Genomic DNA, 20,348 nt, shown 5'->3' with positions numbered 1-20,348 from the left:
TACAACATAGTTGTGTACCGGAATTTCAAAATTGTGTTTAGAAATTGATGTAGCAGTTAATGGCCGAGCACAGTTTCGAGAAAGATCGCACGATTGATCTACGATTGCTTTCCTTGGAGCTTCTATTCATTTGAACGACCTCCAGCTTACGCTGTGTGCATTGTCAAAATTAAAAGCTCCACGCAGACCCTAACCTTTTTTCTTCAACACTCACAAATAATCTGGCAAAATCATTGACAAGTAAAGGGTGTGGGATAGGGATGTTTCGTCAATGTAAAGCGGTCGATTATCTTTCAAACGAAACTGCACATTCACGCATTGAGAGCGGGAGTATTTACACCCAGAAAAAAAAATCTTGATAGGAATTCTGATATTACCTGTGTTCGCCGATAGAAATTTTTAAGTTTGTCTCAATATCCTCTTCAATCATCAGTGCTCAGTGGTACGATCAGTTTAAAATATTGAAAACAAGAGCTGCCGTGCTCTCTATTTGTATTGTAAAAATGTGTATAGCAGCAAACTACATGAATGACTGACTCTAGCTCATTTTTACGCCGATGCACTCCAGAGAAAAACAAAGGATCAGTCTGCCTCAGTTAACCGCAAGACTTCTTAAGCGTATGAGTGTCTTTTTTTAGTATGTTTTTATCTTTAGCTGGGTTACGGGAGGAGGGTTGGGGGGAGATTGGGGTGAAGAGAAGCTTGAACAGAGGAGTTGATGCCCTGCAAAGATTCCGAGCTAAAAGGTTTCACTAGAGTGCCTGGAACACTTTTTTTTTCCTGTCTGCCGGCGTTCTATAAGGCAATGTGCAGACCAAAACAATGCATGACATTTTCTAGTGTTAAGAAATTCAAAAGACAATCATGCTTCGAGTATGAATGAAGAGTTAAAGTTGAGAGGAAGAAAACAAGCCGCACTTGAAAACAAGTCACGTGTTTAATTGCCCTCAAGCTATTGGCCAAAAACGACAACATTTGAAGCCCCGCTGGTGCATTTTCTCTTCTACGTCGCTTGAGATGTTTGAATTCTTCAGCTCAAACTGTGGAATTGACATCAATAGCAGCTGAAGGCGAGCCTTTGTATTTTACGAAGAAAAATTTATCGAATTTCTTCAATGCAAGTTAAACTGAAATCCTCATAACAAAAAGAAAAAAAGATGGAAATCGAGCAAACGTATCAGGTCTCGAATGTTGGATTCTTAAGGTGAAGAAGGCGTCGGAGGAGAAGTCCACATGTCATTGTACTGATCGGCGTACAGTCAGTATCGTTCTGTGGATTCCTTTTTTAGAGTTGTTTCAATGTTACGTGACGATTCTCGAGAGCAGCAAAAATGCTCTAAGATTCTTCCATTCACTTCCATTTGGTTTTGGTCAGTGAGCCTGCAAGTGATAAACAGACATGTTAACTTTAAAGTGAATGGGTGCATAGTTCCGAATGGCCGCAAAACTTAATTCATTGAAGGAGGTTTGAATTTCAGCTTAGTTTTCTGAAAAGCATAAATGAACAAAAACCCGGCTTTAACTCATCCTTTCTCTTCCTAATGTGTATTAAGAAATGACAAGCAATGCAAACCGTCAGTAGATTCTAAAATAATTACAATAAAAAAGATAAATCTATTGATGCAACTCAGCTAAGAAAATTATTGAATAAAACAGTGTAAATAAGAACTTAAATGGTTTATAAAGTCGACTGTCTTGTTTAATTATGATTTGTACCATCGTTATAAACTTAAGTGAACAATAACAGATCAAAAGCCAACGCCTATAGATCCGTTACTTTTATACCTTTACGGTCTGATTCTTTTCTTCTTGGTAGCTCCACATGGATAAATTTCAATCTACCCGACGACAAACCAACGGCTACAAGATCTTCACGTGCGGAGGCCCCCAAACTGAACGGTCTTTCCTCTATGTCGAGTATGCAGAGCAGGTCACCGGTTCTTATTTGAAACAATCGAAGGAAGTTGTCACTAGTACAGCAAAGCAAGGACTCGTCGTCACAAGCAAATTTGCAGTCAACAATGTCATCGCGGTTTTTAAGCAGACTCTGCCTCGTTTCGCCGCATCTAGCATCAAGGATATGTAAACCATCACCTCCACCGAGGGAACCCCAAGTCACAATAAACTCTCCTGTGGGCGAAAAAATAAGCCGGGGCGAAAAAGATTCTCCAAAATACTTGCTACTCTTTCTTTCCCACAAATTTTTCTGGGAGCCGTTCTTTCTCAACGAAAATGTCAACTCTTCTATTTCAAAAAAGTCATCGTCTATTTCCTCACAACTGCAGACGAGAAACTCACCCCGAATATTGCAGCAAACAAATTTAATAACAACGTCATGAGAAACCTTTGTTTTCCCAGAAAAGATAAACTCCTGAGTGGTAACGTTGAAGATGTCCACTTCAAGCATTCCATCGGCGGTTAAGCTTAAAAGAGGAAAACACAGTTGCATCAGTGCAAAATCAAATGAGTTGGGTGAAATTGCATCATCTGAAATTTCTGTTGAATCATGCACACCCGAAGGTGTTTCAGTGTCCACTGGTGAATACGAAACTCCCAATTCCGGAAGGTGGGTTCCTTCAAATAACGGATATTGGCTTGTAACCTCCTTTTCCGTTAAATAATGGCTCTGCCCTTGACAAGCTATGAGTTCATGTGATATACGAGAAAGCCTTTCGTAGCCACTCAACTTGGGAAGAGGTCGAATACGTCTGGTCAATTCAAAATTCCACAGCTCTGGTACTCCATTCCCCATACTAAGTACAACGCCTTCTTTCACAGGGAGAAGAAACAGAGACGGAACAACGAAAGACTTCTTCGGCGTTAAAATTTTTTGATTCGACAATCTTAAAACGGTCACATCACAAGACCTGTGATCCGAACAAATGGAATACAGAGTATCTCCCTCAGGTGAAAGCATCACCTCATTGACTGCTGAGCTTTCAGAGGAACAATCTCGATGACTCACGTCTACCAACGCAACGTAGTTGAAAGATGGGCTACTGGCCAGTATTGAATTGTCTGATAACCTCGTGTAAAACCCTGCACTTAAATCTGGAAAAACACGCCTTACACTCTTCACCAGACAATTCCCTCTATTTTGCTTGTAAACGTCGTCTAAGTCAAAAGTTCTTAAATCAATAGGCCATAAAAAAAAATTGCCTCTCGGAAGCAACGGCCATGAGACGCCTGGCGAGGAAGAGAATAGATCTTCCTTTTGGAATGAACATCTTTGGTACTGATTCTCACCATTCCACACCCAACGGTATTCATTGTATCCAACGTCTTCGGACCTGAAACCTAGATAACCACAAGCGAGGGTGTACTTAACATTGAAGGCGAGGTGCATTAGTCCACATAGGATATACTTGCTTTTCCACAAATATTGTCCCTTCCATGTTTCCAAGTCAATAATTAACACAGACCCAGGACTATCTGCAACTGCGACGAGTGATCCATCTTGGGAAATAGAAAAAGATGCAACGTTTTCTTCCAAAGACATGCACCATAGCTTCTTGCCATCTTCCATGCTCCACAAAGAGAGTCTCTTTGGATCATCACCACAGTCAGTTAAAATTAATCTTCTGTCTCCGGAAAACGCACAATTTGAAAAAAAGCAATCGCTTTTCGGAAAACGTTCGTAGGATTCTCCATTGAGGGTGTAAACATTTCGCAGGCATCCCGGTAGGACATATTTTCCACTTGCATCAAAAACTACTGAACGATAGAAAGTCAAACCATACTGCTTCCTGCGATATGCTCCTTCATCTTGTATTAGACCGCCACGTGATGAGGACTCAAATTCTTTCGCAATTAGGGAAGGTCGATTCCATACTTCATTCCCTGTCTGAAGAGACCAGAGATGAATTGTTCCGTCTCGGCATTCGCACACCATATAATCCATTTCAGGTGAAACATCGAAGCATGCCACACTATCTGAACAGTAAAATCGACCTTGTACCCCTCCTCGCTCTTCTTCTTTGTCTAAGTATTTCATGTACGAGGCATGAGGAAGCTTGTTTTCAAGGATTGCTGCTGCTCTAAGAGATAACTCGGGGGAGCCCTCGTTGACCAAACTTTGAAACAAAGCTTGTGGGTGGTCTTTCAACAGATAGGAATGTTTTCGAAGGGCTTTTGACAGATAGCTTAACAAAGAATAAGTTCCCTCTTGCAGTGAGGCGAGGTTGACGTTCCTTTGAACACGTTGGAGATCATCTGAAGGAACCACGCTGTTCACACAAAGTCTGCGAAAAATGAGTTCTAAATCTATGACATAGGATTTTACCAGGTGATCTACGTTGTAGGTTGTTGAATGATCACCCAGTCCATCCAGCTCGGTCATATGCTGGACACCATGTTGCAATGCGTACTGTTCAGCGTCGTTGAACTGGGAATCAAGAAGCTTCTTGTCTTTAATTTTGTCAAGCTCAGCAGTGCAAAGGTCGAAGAGGATCTGATGCCCCTCTTTCTCGTCCACGATGAATTCATGCTGACCATACGACGACGTATTTGTTAACCAATCTTTCACAGACTTATGGATGAAGTGAACTCGATCGTGGCAGATTGGCAAAAGAGAAGAGATACAGGCGATTATTTTATTTACTTTTCGCCTGGCAGTGGAACAGTTCCCAGAAGGTTGTAGTGTTCTGGAGGCCAAGGCCAATGGTAGAGGCTCTCTGGAAGCGGCTAGGGCGCATAGGAAATGTAACACTTGTTCTTCTTCAATCTTGAACTCTTTGCAAAGTTCCTTTTCTAACCGTTTAAAATGATCAAGATAAACGGATGAAATACCCGAAGGCAATCTGCTCTCCACCTCCTCGACGGTAATTGGCGAGGCATTCTCTTCGAGTGCAGCACTAAGAAAATATGCAAATAGGAAAATACCCTCAGTCCTTTGAACCAGTTTGTCCAAGAGCACATTCTTATGTTCTTGCTCAAGTTGCTTTCCCAGACGTAGTTGAAAGAAACGCTTGATGTCGCTTAAGTTCTCTTCCTGTTTTTGGTTAAGGTGTATGGGTTGCAGATGCTTCAGGCTCTCCGTAATGTTTATTTCTGGTCGGGCTGTCACTAGAAATCGAATCCATTTTGGGAGCTTAAAAAAATGCTTGCCAACGACATCGAGAAGCTCGTTGCGTCCTTGATATTCACTTTCGTCCAAGCCATCTATTACCATTAAGATGTTTCTTCCTGGATCTTTAACAGCATTAAGAGGTTCCTTCAAAAGCAGAGCAAAGAGCTCTTCGACACCCATGCTGTTGAGTGGTACTCCCAGATTCCTTGATAGTTTTTCCACGAGAGCTTTCTTGTACTCGGGTAAGGTGTGCGTCAAATGACAGGCCAAGGATTGAAGCATCAGCTGTGGATTTCGATAGCGCACGTTGTTGTGCTGACAGAAGTGGCTCCCTGACAGTCGACCAGCTTTTTGCATTCTCTTACACGCAACAGCGGAAATAACTGACTTTCCCATGCCAGCATTGCCACTGATGACCATTACTCGATTTTCAGAGCTTTTGTCGTCTAACCATTCATCCATCTTTTGGAAGATCCACTCACGGGTTCCTTCCTGGAATCTTTGCGCATGATATTCAATATCCCCTCGGAAGTCGACCTTCGCTAGGTTTTTAAGGGCCTCAACTTCCCAATGATCTTCTCTCTTCTTCTTTTCGTACTCAGCTACCTGTTTAAATTCTTCGATACCTACATGCATTTCTTCAACAGCCTCAAGAGTTTTTGCTTGGCAGTGGGACAATTTCTCCAATTTAGACTTGGTATCCTCAAGTGTTTTCTGGTCTTCCTTTTGGTTTTGACGTAGATCTGCAACGTCTTCATGCATCTGTATCTGGAAATTCCGTATATCCCTCAGCTGTGACCACGTATCTTCTTCACTCTCAGACCACTCACGTAACAAGTCAATATAGTCTTCCTCTCCACTATGTTCGGCTTCTAATCTATCTATTTCTACCTGGTCAAACCCAAGATCAACAAGGACTGCGCTAATATCCCGCCACAGAGACAAAAACACTGACATTTCAACGCCAGTGGTGGACACGTGGCCATACAACTTATTGCGGAAAAACTTCATTCGAGCAAGGTTAGCCTCGAAAGAGGTGTCAGTAATAGGTGGCATCGCGTGCCATCCTGAGGAGGGAGGGGTGAGGCCACACATGTTGGTCAAAAGGAGAAACAGGAGAGTGATATCAAATTCTTTAGAATCAGGTGGATCCCCAGTAGGTGGGAAAAGTTGGTCCCACTGTGCTAAACGCAGAACCTTTTTCTTGAAAAGAGTGTGCAGTGTTGTGAAGTGAGAGCTGAGACCAGCAGCTAGTTTGGTAGGGGGGTGAAAGGTATTGAAGCATTTCCTCAAAACCGCTGTACCGCCATCAACAAGAAGTCTGCTGAGCTTGGCTCCATTCGTCTTCTCTACAGAACTGGCAAGTGATGAAGGTGTGGCAGCTGCCATACCTGGTGCTTTAGGGCGTGGATTCTTTAGCGAAGGTTACTCGTCAGAATAAGACTCGGTCCTCAACATCTCCACTGCGTTCTTCTTATGAAACAGTCGTTGTAAGGGTGCCTTTATTGGATATTTGTAGTCAAATGATGTTCTAAAATAACCTGTACCTGTGTGAAACTAATGAAAAGATGCTTCATAAATTTATAGACAACACGTTTAAAGACCGTAACATTGTCGCTCAAAAGCAAAGCCAAGAAGGCTAGTTTGCTTGCAAATTAAAGGATAATCATCATATCCGCTATTATAAAAGAAGGTCTGTAGTCATAAACATGACAATAAGGAAAATTCAATTGTCTATCACAGGTAATTTTTGGCCTTTTTTTTCTGAAACCAAAGAAGCTCTACGGATTGGTATCAAACTCATTTCCTTTCAAGGGGGTTGTTCTCTGGCATAAAAAAAGAGACTGGGTTTAGTACGTGCCTACTCTGCCGCTGTAAATGATTTTACATCTGCGAATTTGAATCAGCAATCTTAAACGTTTCATGTCGCTACTTTCATCTAGTTATCTGACGTATTTCTAGCCAATCTTGTAATCAATTATCTTTCCCTTCTTACCAATGCACCCTTTTTTGTTATGCAGTCAGCAGATATATTTCATTCACCACTACCCTTTCAAGTGTTATCGATTGTACTTCTCCCTAGTTTTCTCGTTACTTTGAAAATTCAATAATCTAGTCAATTATATTTACACAAGCCGCCTCAATCAGCGTTTGCTATTTGCATCTTATGTGAATAGTTAACCTAAATTAAGGCATAAGTGAAGAATCTGTGCCGGTCATCACAGATCACCAGAAAACTCGAGACTTGGTTAACATAAAAATCCCCTACGCAATATATAACATCACATGATGATACTTTTCATGACAAGAATGCTGTTGAACAGAGTGACCTCACAGAGTAACTATTGATTCTTTTTAAAATTTTCTACAAACACAAAAACAATTCTTGATCATGTCGCCTCATTGTTCGGGTGAGAATAGAGCTGGCCTTCCATGATATGTAAACATGTTTATATTGCGCAATAAGCTTATTCAAATGAATTCATCTTGATCAGTCATTCGAGAATATATTAACTTGTAAATGTACCGAATGACAGTGGCGAGAACTACATAATTTTTTGAGTCACACGAAAAATAAGAACTTTTCTTTTCGTACGTCTTTGATGCTGTAGAGAATGCATCTTTTGCTAATTTAGTTTGTGTAGGCTTTTGTGATGTGATTAACAACAGACAACAAAGAAGTAATTATTTTCTCTCTCTCCTTATTTAAAACCAGTAAACCGCATCACTGCTTTGATCTAGAAGGTACGAAGGCAAAAAGCGGATAATTTACAACTTGTGTGCTTAACGTTATCAGACATAAGTTCAGATGATAATGATGATAAGTTCAGATAATGATAGAGCAGAAAAGAAGTTTGTGCATCCTTAAACACTGTTGGCGCATCATTATATAAGAAAACAGGCCATCGAAACAAATACCTTAGACCAATCAGAGTTTTTTTTAACATTAATCACAACCCACCTCATGAAAATAAAATTTTAAAAAAATCGTCTTGGTATGCAGTAAACTATACCCGGAATCCAGTGCTCGGACAGAATGTCGTTCGAGGTGAGAAGGGTACTCTTAAATCTTAGTTTTGGAAACCAACTATGAACAGGACGTGCCGCAACATTACTATCTTTTAGACATACTAGTTATTTGCATAATTTGATCCAGCTAAATTGAACAGAAATGATTGACGTTCGGTTTCACGCTAAGAGACTAATACCTGAGGCATGGTTAAATTACCCTTGAATTCAAAACGTTGGTGCAAAGTTTCAACCAACATTTTATCTTGATAAAAGTATGAAATACATTACGATAAATGTGCACGGTAAGACTTAATCACGAACTTCATTGGTTGGGAGACTGAGGGGAAATTTACCGCAGAAAGAATTTCATTATCACATCTTAAGCGCCAATACAGAGTTTGATATTATTCGGCATTCATTGAATTGAAATAGGAATTAACAGTAGTATTTACTGCAACCAGACGCATCATTATGATAAGTTCAGAAATGTTAAGAAATAGCTTTAGAATTTGTGCTTTCTATTCTATTACAGAGTGGCATTAAAAGTTTCATTATCATTAAAAGTACGATATGCTCATTCCTTACAACATAGTTGTGCACCGGAATTTCAAAATTGTGTTTAGAAATTGATGCAGTAGTTAATGGCCGAGCACAGTTTCGAGAAAGATCGCACGATTGATCTACGATTGCTATTCATTTGAACGACCTCCGGCTTACGCTGTGTGCCTTGTCAAAATTAAAAGCTCCACGCAGACCCTAACCTTTTTTCCTCAATGCTCACAAATAATCTGGCAAAATCATTGACAAGTAAAGGGTGTGGGATAGGGATGTTTCGTCAATGTAAAGCGGTCGATTATTTTTCAAACGAGACTGCGCATTCACGCGTTGAGAGCGGGAGCATTCACACCCAGAAAAAAAAATCTTGATAGGAATTCTGGTATTACCTGTGTTCGCCGATAGATATTTTTCAGTTTGTCTCAATCTCCTCTTCAATCATCAGTGCTCAGTGGTACGATCAGTTTAAAATATTGAAAACAAGAGCTGCCGTGCTCTTTATTTGTTTTGTAAAAATGTGTATAGCAGCAAATTACATGAATGACTGACTTTAGTTCATTTTTACGCCGATGCACTCCAGAGAAAAACAAAGGATCAGTCTGCCTCAGTTAACCGCAAGACTTCTTAAGCGTATGAGTGTCTTTTTTTAGTATGTTTTTATCTTTAGCTGGGTTACGGGAGGAGGGTTGGGGGGAGATTCGGGTGAAGAGAAGCATGAACAGTTGATGCCCTGCAAAGATTCCGAGCTAAAAGGTTTCACTAGAGTGCTTGGGACACTTTTTTCTCCTGTCTATCAGCGTTCTATAATGCAATGTCCAGACCAAAACATTGCATGACATTTTCTCGCGACAATAAATTCAAAAGACAATCATACTTCGAGTATGAATGAAGAGTTAAAGTTGAGAGGAAGAAAACAAGCCGCACTTGAAAACAAGTCACGTGTTTAATTGCCCTCAAGCTATTAGCCAAAAACGACAACATTTGAAGCCCCGCTGGTGCATTTTCTCTTCTACGTCGATTGAGATGTTTGAATTCTTCAGCTCAAACTGAATTTATCGAATTTCTTCAGTGCAAGCTAAACTGAAATCCTCATAACAAAAAGAAAAAAAAATGCAAACCCGAGCAAACGTATGAGGTCTCGAATGTTGGATTCTTAAGGTGAAGAAGGCGTCGGAGGATTCCTGATGTCATTGTACTCATCGACGTACAGTCAATATCGTTCTGTGGATTCCTTTTTGAGAGTTGTTTCAATGTTACGTGACGATTCTCGAGAGCAGCAAAAATGCTTTAAGATTCTTCCATTCACTTCCATTTGGTTTTGGTCAGTGAGCCTGCAAGTGATTAACAGACATGTTAACTTCAAAGTGAATTGGTGCAGAGTTCCGAAATACATCTCAATGGCCACAAAATTTTATTCATTGAAGGACGTTTGAATATCAGCTTAGTTCTCTAAAAAGGATAAGTTAACAAAAACCCGTCCATAAGCCTTTAAACCCTAGGAGTGACCAGCATTAAATTTCTCCCTACAATATCAACCCTGAACCACACGTTAAGGTCAGGAGAATGAAGGAAATGATCAACACCAAAAGAAGCTTTTGATTGTTAGACAAACTCTCTTTGTCAGCACCTAAGGAAATGTATAAATAAAAGTATGGAGAATATGCATACTGATGTTAGAATGTAAAAGGTTAACTCATCCTTTCTCTTCTTATTGCGTCTTAAGAAATGAACAAGCAGTGTAAACCAAAATTATTGAATGAAACAGTGTGAATAAGTACTTCAGTGGCTTTGAAAATCAACTGTCTTGTTTAATTATGATTTGTATCATCATTATTAACTTAAGTGAATAATAACAGACTAAAAGCGAACGTCTATAGATCCATTACTGTTATACCTTTACGTTCTGATTCTTTTCTCCTCGGTAGCTCCACGCGGATGAATTTTAATCTACCCGACGACAAACCAACGGCTATTAGATCTTCACGTGCGCAGACCCCCAAACTGAACGGTCTCTCCTTTATGTCGAGCACGCAGAGCAAGTCACCGGTTCTTACTTGAAACAATCGAAGGAAGTTGTCGCTAGTGCAGCAAAGCAAAGACTCGTCGTCACAAGCAAATTTGCAGTCGACGATGTCAACGCGGTTTTTCAGCAAATTGTGCCTCGTTTCACCGCATCTGGCATCGAGGATATGTAATCCACGACCTGCATCGAGGGAACCCCAAGTCACAACAAACTCTTCTTTGGGCGAAATAATAAGCCGGGGCCAAAACGGTTCTTCAAAATACTTTCTACTCTTTCTTTCCCACGAATTTTTCTGGGAGTCGTTCTTTCTCAACCAAATTTTCAACTCTGTTATGTCAAACAAGTCATCGTCTATTTCCTCACAAGTGCAGACAAGAAAGTCACCCCGAACATTGAAGTAAACAAATTCAATATTTTCTTCGCAAATAACTTTTGTTTTCCCAGAATAAATAAACTCCCCACTGGTGACGTTGAAGATGTCTACTTTGAGCAATTTAAAGGTGGTTGAGCCTCTCAGATATAATTTAACTGGATTAGATGACCCTTTTAATGACATTAAAAAAAATGTTGTCTCCTCTGGTGGATAATAAACTACCACATCCGGTATATCTGTTCCTTCAAATGAATGGTCTTGACTTTGACAGGCTATCAGTTCCTGTGATATAAGAGTAAGCTTTTCATAACCACTCAGTTTGGAAAGAGGTCGTATGCATCTCGTTAATTCGAAATTCCACAGCTCTGGTACTCCATTCCCCATACATAGTAAAACACCTTCCTTCATAGGCACAAAAAATAGAGACGGAAAAGCAAAAGACCTCTTCGGCATCAAAATTTCTCGATTCGACAATCTTAAAACGGTCACTTCACAAGACCTCTCATCCGAACAAATGGAGTACAGAGTATCTCCCTCAGGTGAAAGCATCACCTCATTGACTGCTGGGCTTTTAAAGGAACAATCTGGATGACTGACGTCCACCAAGGCGACGTAGTTGAAAGATGGGCTACCCGCCAGTATTGAATTGTCTGATAGCCTTGTGTAAAATCCTGCTTTTAAATCTGGAAAAATACGGCTTACACTCTGCACCAGACAAGTCCCCGCATTTTCCTCGTAAAAATCAGTTAAATCTAAAGTACTTGAATCACTTGGCCATAACAGAAATTTGCCTCGCTGAAATGAGAGCGATGAGACACCTGTCGAGGAAGAGAGTTGATCTTCACTTCTGAGGGAGAACAGTTGGTAATCATGTTCGCCATTCCAAACCCAAGCGTATGAAATATGAGATCCAATTTCTGCGAGCACAAAACCTAGAGAACCAAAAGCGAATATGTAATTACCATCGAAGGCAAGGTGCATTAGTCCACATGGAACATATTTGAACTTCCATCCTTGCAATGTGTCGCAATGACGAATGTACACGCGTCCAGTAATATCTGCAGCTGTGAGGACTGACCCATCTGGGGAAATAGCGAGACATGCAACGTTTTCATCCAAAAGCATGCAGCATAATTCGGCGCCATCGTCTATGTTCCACAGAGAGATTTTTTTGGGATCATTACTACTGTCAGTTAAAAATTTTCTCCTGTTTCTAGAAAACGCACAATTTGAAAAAACACAATCACTTTTCGGAAAAAGCTCATAGGACTCTCCACCTAGGGTGTACACATTTCGCAAGCATCCTGGTAAGACATATTTTCCACTAGCATCAAAAACTACTGATCGATAAAAAGTCAAACCAGATTGCACCCAACGATATGCTCCTTCATCGTGCGAGGAACTACCCCAACGAGATAAGGCCGTGAATTCTTTCGCAAATAAGGATGGTCTCTTCCATTCTTCATTCCCTGTGTGAAGAGACCACAGGTGAATTGTTCCATCTTGGCATTCACACACCATATAATCCATTTCGGGTGAAACATCAAAGCATGCCACAGTACCTGAACAATAAAATCGACCTTGCACTACTTCTTGTTCTTCTTCTTTGTCTAAGTATTTCATGTACAAGGCATGAGGAAGCTTGTTTTCAAGGATTGCTGCTGCTCTAAGAGATAGCTCGGGGGAGCCCTCGTTGACCAAAATTTGAAACAAAGCTTGTGGGTGGTCCTTCAACAGATAGGAATGTTTTCGAAGGGCTTTTGACAGAGAGCTTAACAAAGAATAAGTTCCCTCTTGCAGTGAGGCGAGGTCGACGTTCCTTTGAACACGTTGGAGATCATCTGAAGGAACCACGCTGTTCACACAAAGTCTGCGAAAAATGAGTTCTAAATCTATGACATAGGATTTTACCAGGTGATCTACGTTGTAGGTAGTTGAATGATCACCCAGTCCATCCAGCTCGGTCATATGCTGGACACCATGTTGCAATGCGTACTGTTCAGCGTCGTTGAAATGGGAATCAAGAAGCTTCTTGTCTTTAATTTTGTCAAGCTCAGCAGTGCAAAGGTCGAAGAGGATCTGATGCCCTTCCTTCTCGTCCACGATGAATTCATGCTGACCATACGACGACGTATTTGTTAACCAATCTTTCACGGACTTATGGAGGAAGTGAACTCGATCGTGGCAGATTGGCAAAAGAGAAGAGATACAGGCGATTATTTCATTTACCTTTCGTCTGGCAGTGGAACAGTTCCCAGTAGGTTGTAGTATTCTGGAGGCCAAGGCCAATGGTAGAGGCTCTCTGGAAGCGGCTAGGGCGCATAGGAAATGTAACACTTGTTCTTCTTCAATCTTGAACTCTTTGCAAAGTTCCTTTTCTAACCGTTTAAAATGATCAAGATAAACGGATGAAATACCCGAAGGCAATCTGCTCTCCACCTCCTCGACGGTAATTGGCGAGGCATTCTCTTCGAGTGCAGCACTAAGAAAATATGCAAATAGGAAAATACCCTCAGTCCTTTGAACCAGTTTGTCCAAGAGCACATTCTTATGTTCTTGCTCAAGTTGCTTTCCCAGACGTAGTTGAAAGAAACGCTTGATGTCGCTTAAGTTCTCTTCCTGTTTTTGGTTCAGGTGTATGGGTTGCAGATGCTTCAGGCTCTCCGTAATGTTTATTTCTGGTCGGGCTGTCACGAGAAATCGAATCCATTTTGGGAGCTTAAAAAAATGCTTGCCAACGACATCGAGAAGCTCGTTGCGTCCTTGATATTCACTTTCGTCCAAGCCATCTATTACCATTAAGATGTTTCTTCCTGGATCTTTAACAGCATTAAGAGGTTCCTTCAAAAGCAGAGCAAAGAGCTCTTCGACACCCATGCTGTTGAGTGGTACCCCCAGATTCCTTGATAGTTTTTCCACGAGAGCTTCCTTGTACTCGGGTAAGGTGTGCGTCAAATGACAGGCCAAGGATTGAAGCATCAGCTGTGGATTTCGATAGCGCACTTTGTTGTGCTGACAGAAGTGGCTCCCTGACAGTCGACCAGCTTTTTGCATTCTCTTACACGCAACAGCGGAGATAACTGACTTTCCCATGCCAGCATTGCCACTGATGACCATTACTCGATTTTCGGAGCTTTTGTCGTCTAACCATTCATCCATCTGTCGGAAGATCCACTCACGGGTTCCTTCCTGGAATCTTTGCGCATGATATTCAATATCCCTTCGGAAGTCGACCTTCGCTAGGTTTTTAAGGGCCTCAACTTCCCAATGATCTTCTCTCTTCTTCTTTTCGTACTCAGCTACCTGTTTAAATTCTTCGATTCCTACTTGCATTTCTTCAACAGCCTCAAGAGTTTTTGCCTGGCAGTGGGACAATTTTTCCAATTTAGACTTGGTATCCTCAAGTGTTTTCTGGTCTTCTTTTTGGTTTTGACGTAGATCTGCAACGTCTTCGTGCATCTGTATCTGGAAATTCCGTATATCCCTCAGCTGTGACCACGTATCTTCTTCACTCTCAGACCACTCACGTAACAAGTCAATATAGTCTTCCTCTCCACTATGTTCGGCTTCTAATCTATCTATTTCTACCTGGTCAAACCCAAGATCAACAAGGACTGCGCGAATTTTCGGCCACAGGGACAAAAACACTGACATTTCAACGCCAGTGGTGGACACGTGGCCATACAACTCATTGCGGAAAAACTTCACTCGAGCAAGGTTAGCCTCGAAAGAGGTGTCACTAATAGGTGGCATCGCGTGCCATCCTAAGGATGGAGGGGTGAGGCCACACATGTTGGTCAAAAGGAGAAACAGGAGAGTGATATCAAATTCTTTAGAATCAGGTGGATCCCCACTAGGTGGGAAAAGTTGGTACCACTGGGCTAAACGCAGAACCTTTTTCTTGAAAAGAGTGTGCAGTGTTGTGTAGTGAGAACTGAGACCAGCAGCTAGTTTGGTAGGGGGGTGAAAGGTATCGAAGCATTTCCTCAAAACCGCTGTACCGCCATCAATAAGAAGTCTGCTGAGCTTGGCTCCATTCGTCTTCTCTACAGAACTGGCAAGTGATGAAGGTGTGGCAGCTGCCATACCTGGTGCTTTAGGGCATGGATTCTCTAGGGAAGCTTAATTGTCAGAACAAGACCCTGCCTTCAAAATTTCCACTGTATTCTTCTTACAAAACGGTCAGTGCAAGAGTGCCTTGATTGGATGTTTGTGGCCGAATGTTGTTCTAAAATGTAAAAAGTAATAAAAAGATTCTTCATAAATTCGTAAATAACATGTTTAAAGACCATAATACTGTCGCTCAAAAGCAAAGCCAAGAAGGATAATCATCATGTCAGCTATTAGAAGAAGGTCTCAAGTCATAAAATATGACAATTGGGGAAACTCACACGATTGTCTATCACAGGTAATTTTTCGCCTTTTTTATGAAACCAAAGAACTACGGATTGGTATCAAACTCATTTCCTTTCGACAAAGCTGGGTTCTGTCGCATAAAAAAGACATCAGGTTTAGTACGTGCCTACTCTGCCATTGTAAATGATTTTACATCTGCGAATTCGAATCAGCAATCTCAAACGTTTAATGTCGCAACATTCATCGAGTTATCTGATGTATTTTGTAGCCACTCTTGTAATCAATTATCTATCCCTTCTCACTGATGTACCTTTTCTTGTTATCTAATCAGCTGATATATTTTATTCACCTACCATTGCCCTTTCGATTATGATCGATTGTGCTTCTTCCTAGTTTCCTCGTAACTTTGAAAATTCAATAATGTAGTCAATTATATTTACACAAGCCGCCTCTACTAGCATTTGCTATTTGCAGCTCATGTGCATAGTTAACTTAAATTTAGGCTTAAGTGAGAAATCTGTGCCGGTCAAGTTCAACCGAACCTTTTCTGTTTAGAAAACATGCAATGGTGGCTTTCATAGCGGTTTTTTACAAACGAATATTACCTTTTGGCATGCAGCAGTGAGTTTTGTTAAACTAGGTGACTATATGCTACTAAGATTACCAGAGAACTTAAGACTCGGTCAACATAAAAACCCCCTGTAGAATGTATAACACCACATGATGATGATTTTCATGACAAGAATGATATTGAACAGAGTGACCTCTCAAGGTAACTGTTGATTTTATTTAATATTTTCCTCAAACAGAAAAACAATTCTTGATCATGCACAGGACGAAATCACATGTTTCCGTATTTCTGAAACGTGGCGGAAACATGCAACTCCATATTTCCGTTATGTTTAACATGCACAAAAAGTGGTCCGGTTCCGTTGTATACGCAGCAACGGAAACGCGAGAAAACGTCACGAAACCGGTAACGGAAACACAGGTTATCCGTCGTGTTTCCAGAACGGTTTAACATGTTTCTGCCACGTTTCCGTTTACGGATTCTTGCAATTTCGTCCTGTGATGTAACCTGGTCATTCAGGTGAGACTAGTGTAAGCCTTCCTAAATATGTGAATATGTTTACCTGTTCGTGCAATGGGGGAAATGTAAGCCGGATTTTCATGGGAATAATAGATCGCATTCTCAACCTAAAAATCTTATCTTCCATCTTATTCAAATTAGTTCATTCAGATTAGTTTTATTCGAGAGTAGAGTGACTGGTAAATGTACTAAATGGCAATGGATGAGAACCGCATAATTTTGCGAGTCATGCGAAAAACAAGAACTTTTCCTTTTTGTACGTCTTTGATGCTGTAGACAATGCACCTTTCGCTAATTTCATTTGTGTAAGCTTTTGTCAAGGATTAACCGCAGACAACAAAGAAGTAATTATTTTCTCTCTCTCTTTATTCAAAACCAATAAACCGCATCGCAGCTTTTATCTAGAAAGTACGAACTGAAGGCAAAAAGTGGATGATATGCAACTTGCGTGCTTAACGTTATCTGGATATAAGTTCCTCGCACATTTAAGACTACTTAATTGAAAAAAAAACTTTTGCTTAGCGCATAAAATATATACTTGAAAATAGACACAGACGATGAATTCTCTGAATTTTTTTCAAGCGATTGAACCATGGTGCGCTGTTAAATAACCGCGCGATCTAGCAAATTAGCTTTGTAAGTTTGCGACACGGATTGTGTTGAACGCAATTTATTTTTCTCATAGACTTTTTAAATGAGGTCTATAGTAGAAGTAAACTCGAAGAAAGAGATAACTAACTCAACCAGAACGGATTTGAAACACTAAATAACGCAGGGACTTAAATTGGCCAAGATGCATACACAATAACTCAAGCTTTCCCATCTCATCACAGAAATCTATTTGTAGCGTTTCCTCTTTCCATCAGCGTTGAGTGTAATAAATAGAAATCCTAATATGATATCCTGAACCTATTCCCCAGATCTGGAGCAATTCACCAAGTAACTTTGAGTGCAAAACAAATCCACTCCTACGTAACAGATTTCTGATGCGGAAGTCACCCAAGGAAAACTCAGAAAGCTCCCTCACGAGTGAAAACAACAAAGTAGCGACGATTCTAAAGTAAATTTCGTTTCGTAGTTTCTAACTTTCACCACCAACCTGCACCTGCTGCTGTCTATTGCGGACGCTTGCAGAATCTTCCTTCAAGTCGTCTGTTCGCGTGTTCATCGCTTGATGCACACCCTTTGTTAACGCAGGAACTTTCATCCAGTCTCTTCGCCATATTCCTCCGACTGCCGAAAGTCGGCCAGGGAGGAGGGGGTTGGGGGGTTAAGGGGGCGAGAATTGACACATGGCTTTTCCTTTTCCGTCTAAATTACCTTAGGGTTCATGTGTGATTAAAAGACTTAACTTTGAAAAATATATCTGATCTATTAGATGTCCTTCGGTGAAATGTCACAAAAATCGATTACCAATAAATAAGGAGATCATTACTTTTCAAGTGAACCTAAGATACGATATTTTGTAACATTTCCTCAAACAGAGGGAGTAATTGATAGTCAAAGTAAAGCTGTCCCGGTCTCTTTTCATTTTGGTTTTCTGCTGATTTTATTGCCGAGAATTGCTTCTCACCCTTCCCTCTCCAACTACCCTTCAGGCCCAATCCTTCGCGTTAAGATTGGAACGCCTAGCGAAAGTTGTGTTTCTGTCGCCTGTTGGTAACAGAATTGCAGGACCTGAAGTCACCCAACCATTCATTTTTACGGTACAAAAAGCATTCGATAAACCTCTGGTGCTAAAGGAATAGAATCCTCTTCTTTTTCAACTTTCGATGTGTTCCTTGGTTAAATGATTTCGTCTCTTACTTCAGATTAGTGAAGATGGTTTACGATTAGATGGCCTGAAAACAGACGAACTTCGTGTAAGTTGACCCTAGCAACAGATAAATTTAAGTAGTTCATAGGAAACATAAAATATAATGGGGAAGTTTCATGAAGGAGAAGTTTCATGAAGGTGGTCATCTGTACAAAGCACTAGGTATTGGAAACTTAAAGGAGAGATTTGTGTCGCCTGTGTGAAAAAGTTGCCTGAGGAAACAATTGTTATCGCAAAGATATTATTCAGACTCCAAGGAATTAATTTGGTAATGCATAAAATTCTGAAAGGACTGCTCCAAGTCGGAGATCAGATCAACTAGCAGGTAGTCACTTTAACCAGTCAATGGTGTAATTAAGTGTGTCTGTTTTGGTTGATATTGAGGTACTTTTATTTAGTTTTACTGTTAGTATTAATGCTAAGTTCCTCTTTTACTACATTTTACAGTTTTGCATTCAGGGGTATTTAGTCAAGTTAGGGGCTCAGCCTATATTGAAATACAGAACACCAAAGTTACATGTGCTATGTATTACAAGACTATGTAATGGAACTTGTACTTGAAAATCTCCAGAAGTTTCAAAGGCCAAAGCTGAAGGGTAAACAATTCCCACCTGGGACTTTGCCCTTTCAAAAAATTTGGATCCCTTGAATAAAACATTATTGTCTTCTTTATGGCTTTGTGTTTCAAATTGAAATAAAAAATTGAAAATCAATGTCAAGGTTTGTGACAGTCAGGTTGATGTGTTCAAAATGATACAAAGTTGCCAATTTGCTCTTTGATTCTTTGTTCATTGCTGCCTTCGCAGGAATGCAATATTTATAGAAACATGTTCATTGATTGTTAGTACTGGACACTGTGAAAGGAATGTCAAGTGAGGACTTTCATGTTCGATATTCCCTTTTGTTCATCATTTCAGTTTAGAATAAAAATGACAAGTCAGTTTTGCTTGGATTCAGTGTTAGATATGGGCCAAGAGAATCAGAGACAGCAAGAGTTTGGTGAAAGGCTAATAGTATAATTTTATAAGTCATTATACAATAATGTACATTTAACAGTACAGCTAGTATGTAGAATGCTTAGTAAAAGTTCTTTTGAATAATAAGCAATTTAGAAGATGTTTATCTTAGATATTGTGTTAGTTTGGTTTTTGGTGTATTTTTTTAATGTGATCATTTGTTGACTTTGACTTTTGTTTAGTACCAGACACAAAAATTTCAAAATGATTCAAGGTAATGAAATTAAAACCAGATTGAAGAACTTTTAATAGGAAATTAATGATAGAGTCTGCAATATGTCCACCAAATATACTGGACTTATTATTATATCAATGAATTATGTATAATGCACTGTATGGTGTTTTGATGTTTTGTTTATTCTTTCTTTTTAAACCTTCAACTCCCAGAAGTGATTAACATGTAACTTCTCCCTATAATATCCATACATTATTAAGCAAGCAGGTAATGAGAATATTCAAACTTAGACGGGTAGAAGTTATTATCTTGATCTATCACCAAATTCTTGTGACTAATTTACAAGGGAATGAGTTGAAGCTAGAAGGGAGAATTAACAATTAGATCTTGGGAGTTAAAGGTTTAATGTATCAGAAATAACCTTCAAGTTTTGTTTTAGAGGGGAAGCTGACTTGTGAGTTCAAGTTTGAATCATTTTCATGCTGGCAAAGGTGACAACACATGCAGCTGATTACAACTAGTTGTTGTGATGGAAGATTATTGAAATAAGGAACTAAATGATTTGATGCGGCAGCTATAATATTTTTTTTATGTAAGATATAATTTGAATCTTTCTTGACTTTCTTTTAAGGGAAGCTGGGTAATGAACCAAGAGGACCCTAGCTTTTTGTCCAGATTTCCTGAAAATTTGCTGGCAACCATTTATAACTCAGAGCCAGATTGTTCAAAGCTGGGTTTAGATTACCCAGGATTAATGTGAAATCTGAATACAGATCTGAAAGCTTTAAAAGAAAATTCAGTATAATGTATTTGTCTAGAATGTGATTATTGGATTCTCTACAAAGAATAGAGAAAATTATTGTA

At 40.0% G+C, this 20,348-nt stretch overlaps 1 protein-coding gene across 1 annotated transcript; it reads right to left on the bottom strand.

Moving 5' to 3' along the window:
- Window positions 1-918: 918 nt before the first annotated feature.
- LOC136280703 (uncharacterized) lies at window positions 919-17,671 on the bottom strand. The gene is made up of 4 exons (XM_066166363.1): window positions 17,577-17,671; window positions 10,530-15,259; window positions 1,786-6,465; window positions 919-1,380 (listed from the first exon to the last, which is right to left on the bottom strand). Exons 2-4 carry the CDS (start codon window positions 15,115-15,117, stop codon window positions 1,352-1,354), a joined length of 9,297 nt encoding a protein of 3,098 aa, XP_066022460.1. The 5' UTR covers window positions 15,118-15,259; window positions 17,577-17,671; the 3' UTR covers window positions 919-1,351.
- Window positions 17,672-20,348: the final 2,677 nt, after the last annotated feature.

This window comes from Pocillopora verrucosa, chromosome 5 (assembly GCF_036669915.1).
Source record: "Pocillopora verrucosa isolate sample1 chromosome 5, ASM3666991v2, whole genome shotgun sequence".
In the NCBI taxonomy this organism is placed as follows: Eukaryota; Metazoa; Cnidaria; class Anthozoa; order Scleractinia; family Pocilloporidae; genus Pocillopora; species Pocillopora verrucosa.
The sequence above is the reverse complement of the archived record's forward strand: the minus strand, read 5'-3'. Positions and strand labels throughout refer to the sequence as shown.